The sequence below is a fragment of the Acinonyx jubatus genome, chromosome A3 (genome assembly GCF_027475565.1).
Source record: "Acinonyx jubatus isolate Ajub_Pintada_27869175 chromosome A3, VMU_Ajub_asm_v1.0, whole genome shotgun sequence".
Taxonomy (NCBI): Eukaryota; Metazoa; Chordata; class Mammalia; order Carnivora; family Felidae; genus Acinonyx; species Acinonyx jubatus.
Genome location: NC_069388.1, coordinates 117,184,204 through 117,198,131, shown reverse-complemented (window position 1 = coordinate 117,198,131; position 13,928 = coordinate 117,184,204). Strand labels below are relative to the sequence as shown.

Sequence of the window (13,928 nt, the reverse complement as noted above, 5' to 3'; positions counted from 1 at the left end):
AAGGCTAGAGCACGGAGTGTTCTTTAGGTTTATTGGTTGCTACCTTTTGTGATCTCCTATTACATTTTCTTGCTTACTTGAGCTTAAATGTGGAAGATCCATTTAGGCAGACTGACTTTCTTATATTTAGCTGTTTGTTCTTTTCGTACTACTGATCTCCTGAAGTAGAAGTTTAATGGTAAAACTTGAGGGTTTAAAAAGAGGAGCTTTTCAGATCAAAATACTGTCATTTAAGGACATCTTTGTAGTTCTAAATTAAATAATGGAAAACTGCTGAAAGACACTCATTCAGCAAACATTCCAATTAAGAACATTGTACTTTGTACACCATATTAGGTGCTCATGTGATGTCTTAAACAGTTTCCTTCTGATTTGGACTTCTTACAACTTTTGTACTTTGCAGTAGATGGTGGACTTGAAATGTGTGGTTTCCCCGTTTATCTGACCCGCTGGCTACATCAAGTGGGTCTGGGTGTGGCCAGGGCCTCCCCCTTGTTATTGGCAGCTGCCAGGGGCTCCTGCTCCTTCTGTGTCCTCAGGTGCAGAGACTTAAATCCGAGCAGTCCTGTCAGTTGAGGACCCCTCATTCTGCAGAGGTGTAGATGTAGCTGTGTCTATTATGTGGAAAGGTTTTGTGGCCTGTAGAGAGCCGTGCAAGTACCAGTTTTATTTTATTTTGTTTTGTTTTGTTTTATTTTATTTTATTTTGTTTTGTTTTGTTTTGTTTTAATTTAATTTAATTTAATTTAATTTATTTTATTTTTTTATTTTATTTAAAAAAACTTTTTTAGAGAAAACTTTTTTTTTTTTTAAAGGTTTATTTTTTTTAAGTATCTCTCTGCACCCAGTGTGGGGCTTGAACTCGTGACCCTGAGATCAAGAGTCCCATGCTTTTCCAACGGAACCAGCCGGCTGCTCCACAAATTGACTGTAGTCAGAACAGTAACATGCATTTAAGTAGGCTCCTGCCTGGAGTCTGGCCGAAGCCGCACAGCCTCTCACTGCGGCTGGCAGAGTTCTTCTCCGTTTTCCTCCCACCGTCCAGCTCAGGTCCTTTGTCCCACTGATCCCATTTCAGTCGGAATGGGTTGGAGAAATGAAGGTACTCAGACATGGAGTCTGTTCGACCATTTTGACTTAACTAGTTATCTGTCTTTGCTCCAGTGTTTTAAGTTATTTCTGTTTATTTACTATTTTTGTTCCATCACACTTGTGAGTCTTGAAACACTGATGAGAAAACACTTCCTGTGTATTCAAAAGCATTCAGGGAGAAATTTGACCTTTATGATTTTTAAAAAATTAGAGATTCAAACGCTTACTCCCAATTTTATGTACATACTAAGCATAAATATAAAATACAAAACTTTTCGGGGGGGGTGGGTGTTCCTGGGTGGCTAAGCCAGTTGAGCATTCAACTCTTGATTTTGGCTCAGGTCATGATCTCACGGTTTGTGGGTTTGAGCCCCACGTTGGGCTCTGTGCTGACAGCGGAGCCTGTGTGAGATTCTCCCTCTCTCTCTCTGCCCCTCCCCTGCTTGCTGTCTCTTTCAAAATAAATAAATTAATTAAACAAAACCCAAAACTTTTTGGGGTGTCTGGGTGGCTCAGTCCGTTAAGTGTCTGACTCTTGATTGAGGCTCAAGTCATGATCTCACCGTTGTGTGACTGAGCACCGCATCGGAGCCTACTTGGGATTCTTTCCCTTTCTCTCTGCCCCTCCCCTGGCTTGCACACACTCTCTCTCAAGATAAATAAATAGACTTAATTTAAAAAAAAAAAAACAACACAAACTTTTTTTCAGACATTTGACTCTTTGTGACATTGTGTAAATGTCAACTGGACGAATTAGGTAATATTCCCACTCTTTGAGGTGGGAATGATCCCTTACCAATTAAGTATCCCTTCTTCCCCATACCTAGTGGAGTGCTTCCAGCATGCCAGGTACTCCAGTATGTGTGTGTCTGTTTGTTAAAATCTCCTTTGAATTTTTACTGAGTAACTCCATAATTAGGGAATAAACTTGATTACCACAGAACCCTAACCTATTGTTGTCTTCTGTTGCTTATGTATGTGATCCGTTTTCCTGCTGTAAAGGGATCTGTCATCCTTTGGTGGTTAAAGCACAGTTAGTAATATCTAATACGTGGCACTCACGCGTATGGTTAATTTGCCTAATTTTTATGGCAGACCTTTGGGGTAGAAGCTAACATCCTCATTTACAAGCGGACAAACGAAGGCAGAGATGAAGTAACTTGCCCGAGGTTGCACACTTAGTAAGCGTATTCGGAGGAGGTTGAGAAAGTCAGTGTTTGAATGTACACAGTGGGAGCGTTTTTGATCTTGCATTGTGAGTGAGACCTTGTAAGCAATATAAATCTCCCCACCGAAACAGTGTAACACTATAAAAGTTGGTTGAGTGAAACAGAGAAACGTGGCTGTACTTGACTGTCTTTGCCCTATTTATATTGTTCCTCCAGTTTTGTTATATAGACCAGGACATCACGTAAACAGACATGTTCTCCGGGTTATTTTTGTAATATTACTTCCACTCCAGGATTATTGTACTACTTGCCAGTGTGTAAGGAGAACTGAATATTTTCTTTTCATTTCTTAACAGTACAGTGCTGTGGATACCAATCCACTCTCTCTGTATGTCATGCATCCATTTTGGAATACTATAGTAAAGGTAAGACGATTAATAGGCTTGTACTTACGTTTTAGTAAGTTGTAAGTATTTTAAGGAGTGTTATGGATACAAGTGTTTGTTTAGTAAGATGTCTAGAGAAATTACTCTCTCATTCTCCTTTCCCTTAGTCACATACCTTTTGATTTATTTTATTGTTGAAGTATAAGTTTATATTCTTATACTAGAATTTATCATTTTTATAAAATGCATTTAAACATTTTCTAAAATAATATTATGATTATAAGTTTGTTGATTATAGAATTTAAAATATAGAAAACAGAAGAATGAAAAGCTTATTTCTATCAACTGAACATTGTGGTTTACGTTTTAATATATATACCTCCTAGATATGATCTGTCAAGTTTATAGCTTTTATTATGACTTAAGTTTCATATTGCATAGTGGCCAGAGCTCTTCCTTTACTTTAATTATTTTGTAATTATTTTGAAACAAATAGGTATTTCCTACTTGGCTGGCTCCAAATCTGATAACCTTCTCTGGCTTTCTGCTGGTTGTGTTCAATTTCCTACTCATGGCATACTTTGATCCTGACTTTTATGCTTCAGGTAAGATTATTACTTTAATATAAAATTTAAAATGCCTAAATGGAAAAAAATGACATGTGGTTATTTTTTGGTTCAATTAATATGCTTGTCTGTCGGAGAAGTTCTGGATATTTTAAAGGTATGTAAAATGTTAGAATTGGGTGTAAAAGCTAAGTTGTGTTTTCACAATCTGTTATGCATATTTCCATTAAGTTCTAGAAACCAAATTGGCTACTTAATGTAGATGGGCTGTCTAAAAAGCATTGGGGTTTTGATAAATAAAGAATAATTGGATTTACAAGAAGACAAAATATTTAGGACTGTGACACTTTGCCTGAAAGTGAGTATAAGCAGGGTCCAACGTATTTACCAGTTCCAGAAATATCCCTTCTCTTTTTCTTTTCAAAAAAAAATTTTTTTTAACGTTTATTTATTTTTGAATCAGAGAGAGACAAAGCATGAACGGGGGAGGGTCAGAGAGAGGGAGACACAGAATCTGAAACAGGCTCCAGGCTCTGAGCTGTCAGCACAGAGCCCGACGCGGGGCTCGAACTCACAGACCGCGAGATCATGACCTGGGCCAAAGTCGGCCGCTTAACCAACTGAGCCACCCAGGCGCCCCTCCCTTCTCTTTTTCTAATGATGCAAGAAAAATCACCCCCGCCTTTGACGGGAATGTGATCTCTCTTTCCCTCTGCTCAGCATCCACATTTGCCTTGAATAACTCCAAGTTTCCTGTGAAAATGGTTCTTAGACCATGGATGTTTATTGACAGAAGTCAGTTGGGGAAGGGAGAAGAGAAATGCTTTTGGAGGCAGTTGTTGGCCTGCTTCCACCCCAGACTCCAGTGTTTTCTTTCATAGTTGTTCCTGTCTTCACATTCCCTTGCCCTGTTTCTGCCCCAGGCCATAGGACAGAATCTGGCTGTATTTGGGATGAGGGGGCATAAATGGCCGAATGAGTTTATTTTCATTGCTCAGCCAGTTGATAGGGTTGAGAGGAATAGAAAGATGGAGGTAGATGAATAATTTTTGCATTCTAAGTCAGAGTATGTATTTTCCAGTAAGAATATTTATCAATGATGTAGTAAATAGTCTTAGTGTTATAATTCACTGGTGTTGTGGGGTTAGCAGACTTTTGTGGACTGACCTGGAGAAATTAAGTCACCAACAACATTGTTTTTTTTAGGAAAAACTTACAACTTGATCCTATAGAAATTCTGAATATTGAAATTGTATGTATGCCTACCTTTAGCAATTGAAATTTTAAGCCATGGCTTTTGTACATGTAATAAAATGACAATCGAAGATCATAAGGTACTATGTGGATAATAAGATTAAATTTTATCAAGCATGGTTTTGATATTAAGCGGCTTTTAAAAATTTGTATTTTAATCTTTAGAATGTCTTGAAAAGTTTCTTTTATAACTAGAAATATTAATTTTTCTAACTACTCTAACATTATTTACTAGTTATTAAGAGGGCTAAAAATATGTAAATATTATGTGTATTTCCCCAAATCATAGAAACTAGAGGACCAGATAAACCATCTAGTTCTGGTATATTTGGGAAATGGAAGATAGGAAAGGCTAAATGATCTATTCATGGTCACACGGCTGCTTGAATATAGAGCCAGGACTGGAACCCAGACCTTCTGATACTTAGTCACCCAAATGAAAAGGTCTTTTGTTTAGCTAGTTAATAATGTAGTGAGAAAATATCGATTGAAGGTTCAATACGTGTTTGTAGGATATTCGTCAACAATGAAGATCAGATTAAACACAAGTATCTTTTAAGTTCCAAAAACATTACTTTTCATTCTTAGCATGTAAGTAATTTTCAGGTAGAGATGAACAGTCGGTTTTGAGTTATGATTAAAGCTCAAAATAAGTGCCTATTGTTTATGAGGGGTTGGGCAGTTACTTCTTTGGTTTTGTCAGTGTCCTGATGTATTTTAATATTTACCTAAATCTGCATTAAAAGTGTATTGTAAACTTCTATTTAACTTCTATTTAATAGAACTTCTATTTAATAGAAATATTTCTCAATGGCAGTGGGTGCTGTAGTAAGAATGATCATATTTTGTATTGAAGTCTGAGTGCTTTCCTTTGCAGCACCGGGTCACAAGCATGTACCCGACTGGGTTTGGATTGTGGTGGGAATCCTCAACTTCATAGCCTACACTCTAGGTAAGAAATTGGCAAATATTCATTTTAGTCAGTGGCTGGTGACTCTTTCAGCAAGGATAGCCATCCGCTAAATTAACATTTTCTCCTATGCTTAATTCATTTTAACTAGGGCTTACTGATTTCCTATTCAGTATAATAAATATGTTTTTGAGTTTCTCTCTGGAAAATATTGTCATTCATTGCTAGGGATGCAGAGAATAAGATAGGAGTTGGCAAACTGCCTCTTGCAGGCCGACTCTGTCCTATTTTTATAAGTAAAGTTTTGTTGGAACACTGCTATATTCATTCCTTTACTTGTTGTCTATGCCTGCCTGCCTGCTTGCTTGCTTGCTTGCTTGCTTTTTTTTTTTAACGTCACAAATAAGACTTCTTATTTGTCACCATTAAATGACTGAATTTTAAACAGATTCTTGGACTGGTGGCTCATATCCATCAGCTCGTTCAACTTTAGCACTGGTCTCATCCCCAGTAACGTTTCTAGAACTACTACCTTCACCATGCAGCTCCATGAGCTTTCCCAACTCAAACCTGGGCTTCTTTAGCACTTTTACTTTTCTAATGAAGATATCATGGAGTGGATAAATAGATTGACATGCCTTTTCTGTGTCTTTTCCGATGCTGTCTGGAATCAGTTTATTGACAATTGTCTGCACCTCTCGGGTTATGATTTCCATTGTCTTTTTCTGAACACGGTGGATCTGTTGGTGCTGAGCCTAAAGGCCTTCCAAATCTAATTGTTGGGTTTTTTAGTAAAACCAACACAAAATAGATGAAGCAAATAACTGTCAGTGGCTTGACATCAACATGAGCTTCAATCGTGGTCTGCCATTTTGTGACCATGGAACTTTCCTAGAATTCCACGGGTGAGATCCACACAATAGAACTTAGGCAGTTTCTGCCCTGAACATCCTCAGTTATTAGCTTGGATTTTCAAAATGCAACTTCATCATTCTGTAGATCAGCAAGGCTCACTTACAAAACACAACCCTTGAGGCCACGAGATGCAGTTTTGGCTCCCTGAGTTCTCGTGACTAGTGTTTTTCCATTATTTCTTACAGCGTAGCTGGTGCTTTCACTTCATACTGATCTTTCCTAGCAAATGGATCAACCACTTTCTTCTTGGCCCCCTTTTTTGCTGCCTTTTGTAAGGCCCTTCTTCTTACTGATTGCCATGGCTCTGCTCGGGGAACCAAAAGGGCTCTATGCTTGCTTTTTGCAACAAAGACAAGGTTGAGTAGTAGCAACGGTGTCTCCTGATGACCCATAATGCTCAACTATTTACTGTCTGGCTCCTTACAAAAAATATTTACCAGCAACTGGAATAAGACGTCATTTTTGCCTTCAGTTTGCGAAACAATGCCGACCTGTCAGATAATTGTGGAGTATGGAGAGAGCTGCTACAATAGAGCACAGCGGGGAAACAGGAATGAGTGGGAGAATAAGAAAGTAATTAATTCTTCTTTGGTGCAGGAGGTGGTGAGGGAGGTCCCTGTGCTAGGCCATAACTGTCTATGTTGCCAAGAATGCTTTTTGTTGGTTCTGTTTGCATGGCTTGTCCTGCATTCTCCTATTCTCCTTCCCTGCTTTATTTTTCTCCATAGCACTCAAAACCATATGACCTACTTGTCTCTCTACTCTAAAGCGTACATTCTTTGAGGACTGTGTGCCCAGTATTTAGAACAGTACCTAACACATAGTAGGTAGTCAGTATATAGTTTTCATTTTTATGTATAAAATTTATTTTTTTATTACTTTTTAAAATGATTTTTGTAAAGTTTATTCATTTATTGTTTCTGAGAGAGAGAGAGAGAGAGAGAGAACACAAGTGAGGGAAGGTCAGAGAGAGAGAGAGGAAGACCCAGAATCCGAAGCAGGCTCTAGGCTCTGAGCTGTCAGCACAGAGGCCTACACAGGGCTTGAACTCATAAATCGCGAGATCGTGATCTGAGCCGAAGTTGGACGCTCAACCGACTGAGCCACCCTGCCCACCCCTCCCCCCCAGCTTTTCATGATATTTTTAAGTATATAGTTTTTAAGTGAATATAAAATACCAGACCCTGACTTAAAGTTGCTTAGATCTCTCAGATAAAAATGACTCATAAAACCAGTATAATATGGTATATGATTACATGCTGACATTGCAGGTGACCAGAACTGCAAGAATTTGGGGAAGGAAGAGAGTGAAGTCCAGAAGAATTAGGAGAAAGCTTAGTGAAAAATTACATTTTAGGCAGAAGCTTTTGCATATTTGTTCTTAAAGATGAGCAGGTTTAAAAATTTTGCTGTGGGGCGCCTGGGTGGCTCAATCAGTTTAGTGTCCCTCTTCAGCTCGGGTCATGATCTCATGGTTCAGTTCATGTATTCGAGCCCCACGTCAGGGCTCTGTGCCGACAGCTCAGAGCCTGGAGCCTGCTTCAGATTCTGTCTGTCTGTCTGTCTGTCTCTCTGCCCTTCCCCCGCTCACACTGTCTCTCTCTCAAAAATAAAAACATTAAAAAATTAAAAATAAAAAAATTCTGCTGCAGGGGTGGCTCAGTCAGTTAAGCATCTGACTCTTGATTTTGGCTCATGATCTTACGGTTCATGGGGTCGAGCCCCTCTGTGTTGACAGCATAGAGCCTGCTTGGGATTCCCTCTCTCCCTCTTTGTCAAAATAAATAAATAAACATTTCGAAACATAAAAAAAAATCTGCTCTAGGGTTTGGTTGCCAAGGGCAGGGAGGAATAGGGAAAAAGGTGAGAGTGGCCTGAGGGCTCTTTTAATGGCAGGTCATAAGAGCTTTTTGATATACCATATTATCTACCTTTTTCACATCCACAGTTTTGGCAAAAATCCTGACCGAACATGAACTATTTGTTGCAAAACTGCCTTGAACCAACATGAGGCAACTTTTAAACTATATTCTACTAGTGTGATTGTTCTTACATTTTGCTGCAGAAATATTAATGTGTTTGATCACAGGGTGCTGCTCTGGGTCCACCTGAGGTGTTTTTGTTTTGTTTTGTTTTGTTCTTTTCTCATAATATATGCTATATACCCTGAATTACCTTTCTGAAAGAACATTGTGTAACTTCGCACACCCCAGACTGGTGGAGCTGGAATGGGTTCAGTGGGAAGATGTACAAGACCTAATTAGTATGCAGTTCACAGATTTAGTATTTGTAACAAATGCACAGGAGTTGCCCTGCAAATAGTAAATTAAGCCAGCAAATAATGAGAAAAGACTTTTTGGAAATACTTCAGCTAGCAGAAATGTTCCTAACGCTATATAACAGAGATCTGCAGTATTTGGGCAGGAATCTGGGATTCATCCTCTCATGTGTTCCTTCAACAATATTTTTAAAGGCCTTCTTTTTGAAAAAAAAAAAAAAAAAAGATTTTTTAAAGTTTATTTATTTATTTTGAGACAGAGAGCACAAGCAGGGTAGGGGCAGAGGGAGGAGGGGCAGAGGGAATCCCGAGCAGGCTCTCCACTAGCAGCACAGAGCCCGATGCGGGGCTTGAACTCCCTAACTGTGAGATTATGTCCTAAGCTGAAATCAGGAGTCAGACACTTAACCCAGGTGCCCCTAAAGGCCTTCTTTGCAACAAACTGAGCTAGACACTGGGATAATACTATAGTGAGCAAGATAAGCACAGGTAATTATAGGAATTTTTAATTCCTGAATCTTTACTATTAGCCTAATCCTGCTGCACTTGTTAATAGAACTGTTTCTTTTGGGGAGAAATTTTTATAGTTCAGATTTTTTTTTTTTCCTTAATATTGTCTCTCCTACTAGACTCACGGTTCCTGAGAGACAACAGGAATTGTGTCTTATTTATAGCAGGGTGGTTGGTTCTTGCACAAGCGTGCAGAGCAATGCTTCAGACTCTTTTTTTTTTTTTTAAGTTTTATTTAAGTAATCTCTACACCCAACGTGGGGCTCGAACTCACAACCCTGAGATCAAGAGTCACGTGCCCCTCTGACTGAGTCAGCCAGGCGCCCCTCAGACTCTTCTTTTTAACTAGGTTTTACTGTTCTCCCTCTCTTTTTCTCTCCCTACACCCCTCACGCCCCAGCTCCTCTGTTTCTGCCCCTAAATGAAGGTGTTTCACTGTGCTGTATCCTCAACTTTCCCTTTCCTCTTATTCCCTCGATAATTCTTACCACTATTGAGATGACTCTTGTGTTTCTATCCAGCCCTCATGTATTTTCTGAGTTGTTAGTAAGTACCTGAGGTTGAGTTGCTTGACATGACCATGTGGATAATTCTGCCAACAGTTCAGTTTTAGCATCTAAACTTGTACTCAGCATCTTTTCCGTCAGGCAGGCTCTTTGGACTTCCCCATTTCTACCACTCTCTTAGTTACCCAGACGGGAAATCGGGAGGATCTTCTGGTCCTTTAGCCTCACCGCTCATCTTTTGCTGCATTGCCAGTTTGACTTTCTTAATATCTCACCTGCCTCCAGCCTTTCATTCCTGCTGTATTCCATGTCAGTGCGGGCCTTACTGGTTAGTGTTCTCTCTCCAGCCTGCCATTCACACTGCTGCCAGGTGAAGCTTCCTGAAGCACGTCACTGCCTTTACCCCTGTCATTCCCCTACTCACATCCTTTTCGTAGCTCCCCGTACTCCCTGAAACTTCTGAGCTGGCTCCAGCCTCCCTTCTGGCCTCTCTACCGCCCTCTTTACCTACTGGTTTCCTCTGGTCGACCTAAACTACTTTGGCATTCTCTGAACACGCATGTGCTTTTCCATCTTGGTGTTTTTGCTGATAGCACTCCCTCCTCTTGAAACAGCGTACTCTTCTCTACTGAAATCCAACTCATTCTTTATGTCCCCACTCAGGTTTCATCTGGTCTGGAAGGCCGTTCTTGATTATCTTAGCGTGAAGAGTGCTTGTCCCTTTTCCGAACTCTTTTGTGGTTTGGGATGTACTGTATCTTTAATCGCCATGTTTTGTCTCCGTTCTCAGTTATAAACACTGAGGACGCAAACTTACTTTATTCGGAGATTATTCTTATGATAATCTTCACAGCATCAGGAACAGTGCCTTGCACAGTTTCAATACATTTAATTCTTATATTTACTGAACACCTGCTGTGTGCAAAGCCTTTTCTGAAAGCACTTACAATCGGGGAAGGAGCACATCTGTAACAAAGTGACTGTAATTTCAAACAAGATGAAATAGGTGTTACGACTGAAGTTCGGGATGTTTTTGGATCCTAGAGCAAGGAGTGGTTAGATCAGTTGTGATGAATAACTATTGCATATTCTCTGGAGGCCTGAGAATTTGTGGCTAGCAGAACAACTCAGTTGTTAGTCCGATTTGGAAGAATTCAGAGTCCAACTACAATGCTTTGTCCTCACATCTAAAATTGACACCATTTAGTTGATGTAATATACTTTAAGTTTTAGGTTAAACTCTAAGAAGTTAAGGTGGGTTTTTTTGTTTGTTTGTTTTTTTCTGAAATCTTTGAATTGTAGGAATTAGAGGTTGGATTTTTACAGTCCTGGCTGGTCGCTGTACTTTAGTTCATCAACATTCCTATGATACGCTGATTTGTTTTGTGTTTCTCCAGTTTGTTAAAGAAGATTTTCTCCCTGCGGTACCGATGTTGACCTTTTCCCATGGTAATGTGTTTCTGTTGCAGATGGTGTGGATGGAAAGCAGGCCCGGAGAACCAATTCCAGCACCCCTTTAGGGGAGCTTTTTGACCATGGCCTTGATAGTTGGTCATGTGTTTACTTTGTTGTGACTGTGTATTCCATCTTTGGACGAGGACCATCTGGTGTCAGTGTTTTTGTTCTTTATCTCCTACTATGGGTAGTTTTGTTTTCTTTTATCCTGTCCCACTGGGAAAAGTATAATACAGGGATTCTTTTCCTGCCGTGGGGATATGACATTAGCCAGGTGGTAAGTATGTGTTCTGCCTTAAATTTTCAACAGTGCTATGAATTTTTTGGGGGGAGGGGGAAGGGGGTAGTCTTTGTCATTGTCATTCCTTCTTTATTGCCCTTATGCTTTTTTGGCCAGAACTGATGTGTGCTTTTAAAAAAATTTCCTTTTTATCTTGTATTATTTGTTGCTTATTTATGAAAATCTCAAGCACATAAAAAAGTAGGGATAGCATAGTGAACCCTTATGTACCTGTTCCTTAGGTTCAACAGCTATGTGGCCAGTCTAGTTTCATGTATACCCTTCCTCCCAATTATTTTAAAGGAAATTCCTGATATTATGTGATCAACATTTTCCCATCTATCTCTAAGTAGTAAAAGCACTTTTAAAAAGACATAATCACAATGTCATTATTAACTAAAAAATGAGCAGTTTCTTAATGTTAATAAATATTCCTTTGAACTGTTGATTTTGTAAAGAGAGAGATGCACATATAATTGTTGCTTTTTTTCTTTACTGGGAGCTTTCAATGAGTAGAGATACTTGTTTTCTTTTACTTAAGAGGCTTGCTATTAACTCTCCCTGCCTTCGAATCCCAGCTTTTTGTGTTGCCATTTTGCCCATTTGTACCTAAGGTCCCAGTAAAGCCTCAGACATTGGAATGTTTGAAGAAAGTGATCGGGTAGGCAAATTGGACCGTGTCGTACCTTAACCGATTCCTGAAGTGCCTTAAAGTGTTCTAAATTATGGCCAGTTGTTTGCATTGTGTAGAAGTTAGTTATTTTATGGCATCGTTGGCTAAAAAAACCGCAACTTTTAAAGGGAAGAAGACTTGCCACATTATCAAATTTAAGTGTACTTCTTGCTTTTACTAAAACTACGAGATTTAACGCTGCCTACAGCATTGCGGGCTCCTTGACCTTTCCAGCTGTTAATGCCTCTGTATGCTTTTGTCTGCATTTTCCTTCCAGACTATATCTTTTGTCTACATAGTGACTGCGATTGTGGGAGTTGAGGCCTGGTATGAACCTTTCCTGTTTAATTTCTTATATAGAGACCTATTCACTGCAATGATTATTGGTAAGAAGCTCCATGTTGAAGCCTGTTTTAACATCACTTTGTTATCCAAGCCAGTGTTTGATTGATTACGAGCAGTAACACCTGTCCCTCTCTCCCGTTCCCTCCAGCGAGCAGAACAGCCCTATAGCCCTGTAGGGTTTCAACCAAACCAGTAAGGAAAACAAAATTCCTGTGTTGTGGTTTTTTTGTATGTGGCACCAAGCTGCTTCTAGTCCGAAGAAAATAAATACCAAAATCGCATAAACCTCGTAAACTAACTGTTTAAATGAATCTAGACTGTTTGAGAGGATCCACATTTAGGTGGACATTTGGTGTAGATTTCGTGCCTATCTCAGAATTGAAGACCATTAGTTTGTAGGAAATAGATGACGCAGATTACTTTGTAATACATTCATTGGAAAGTTGTGCTATTCTCCTCCCATACTCTCTTTTGCCACCGGATATTAGGTAAAGGATTTTGGTGACAATGTTTTATTTGGTAAAAAATTTGGATTGTGGTAATGTTTCCCTTTTGATTTTAGCCAGAGGGAATATCTACGGGATGATTAACTGAGTGGGGCAGTGTTTTCTATGCAAAGAGGAAGTTATCTGGGCTGTTACTCCGGGGCACTAGGAGTGGCATTAGGACCTCTGTAGAAGAAAAAAAAAAGCAGAAAAAAGCAAGCTGTCGGCTGTTGCTCTGTTCCCTTATCTGAAAAATAACCCCCCTCACTACCCAGTGCACCTTGCTAATAGAAGGGGCGTTAGATAGAGCTTAGAAACGGCTGAGAAGCTGGTGCGTTAGGCACTGGCTTTTAGGCAGTGGTTTGGGCCATTCTCTGTTGCTCTGGTCTACAGATATTTTAGAACCCTGCTGTAATCTTCCAAATGTTCTTTTTTCGGGGGTTTTTGTAAGAACGGATTTCTTTAGCCTGACAAGGCTAGCTTCTTTTCACTCCCACCACATAGTGAATCTTCTGATTTAAGTGGCTAGTCTTGTGGCAGGATTGTTGCATTTTACGTTCAAGTGTTCAACTTAACGAGAAGATGGAATCCTCTGAGGTGTGAGATATATTTTGGGATGGTAAAGTGGATACCTTTAATAGGCACATAATTTTCCATTAACTTACGAGTTTACCTGAATTCTTCTTTCTGAAATAAAACAAAAGCCCACACGTTTCTGTATAAGTAAATAAAGCAGCTTTCCCCATACAGGCATACCTTGTTTTATTGCACTTTATTGTGCTTTGCAGATACTTGTCTCTTTTACAAATGGAAGGCTTGTGGCAGCCCTTTGTCGGGCAAGTCTGTCAGCACCATTTTCCCAACCGCATTGGCTCCCTTCATGTCTCTGTCTGTCAGATTTTGGTAATTCTCACAGTATTTCACACTTCTTCATCATTATTATATTCGCTATGGTGGTCTGTGACGCGCGGTCTTTGATGTTACTGTTGGAATTGTTTTGGGGACACGCAAAGCACGCCCACGGAAGACGGCCATTTAATAGACGAATGTGTGTGTCTGACTGTGCCACCCACCCTCCGCTCTCCCTCTCATTTCTCTCCCTCT

General features: G+C 39.6%; 1 protein-coding gene and 1 pseudogene across 2 annotated transcripts in view; one reads left to right on the top strand and one right to left on the bottom strand.

Annotated features, from left to right (window-relative positions):
* Window positions 1–13,928, top strand: part of SELENOI (selenoprotein I) — a 41,587-nt gene that overhangs the window by 14,435 nt on the left and 13,224 nt on the right. The window contains exons 2-6 of one of the 2 annotated variants that reach the window (XM_027033371.2): window positions 2,618–2,686; window positions 3,144–3,252; window positions 5,345–5,419; window positions 11,056–11,318; window positions 12,272–12,321. In XM_027033371.2, the coding sequence (XP_026889172.1) occupies window positions 2,618–2,686; window positions 3,144–3,252; window positions 5,345–5,419; window positions 11,056–11,318; window positions 12,272–12,321 (566 nt within the window). Of the gene's footprint in view, window positions 1–2,617; window positions 2,687–3,143; window positions 3,253–5,344; window positions 5,420–11,055; window positions 11,319–12,271; window positions 12,381–13,928 lie in introns of both variants that reach the window. The other variant, XM_015064121.3, reaches the window with a different exon arrangement.
* LOC106967834 (40S ribosomal protein S3a-like) lies at window positions 5,634–6,592 on the bottom strand (annotated as a pseudogene).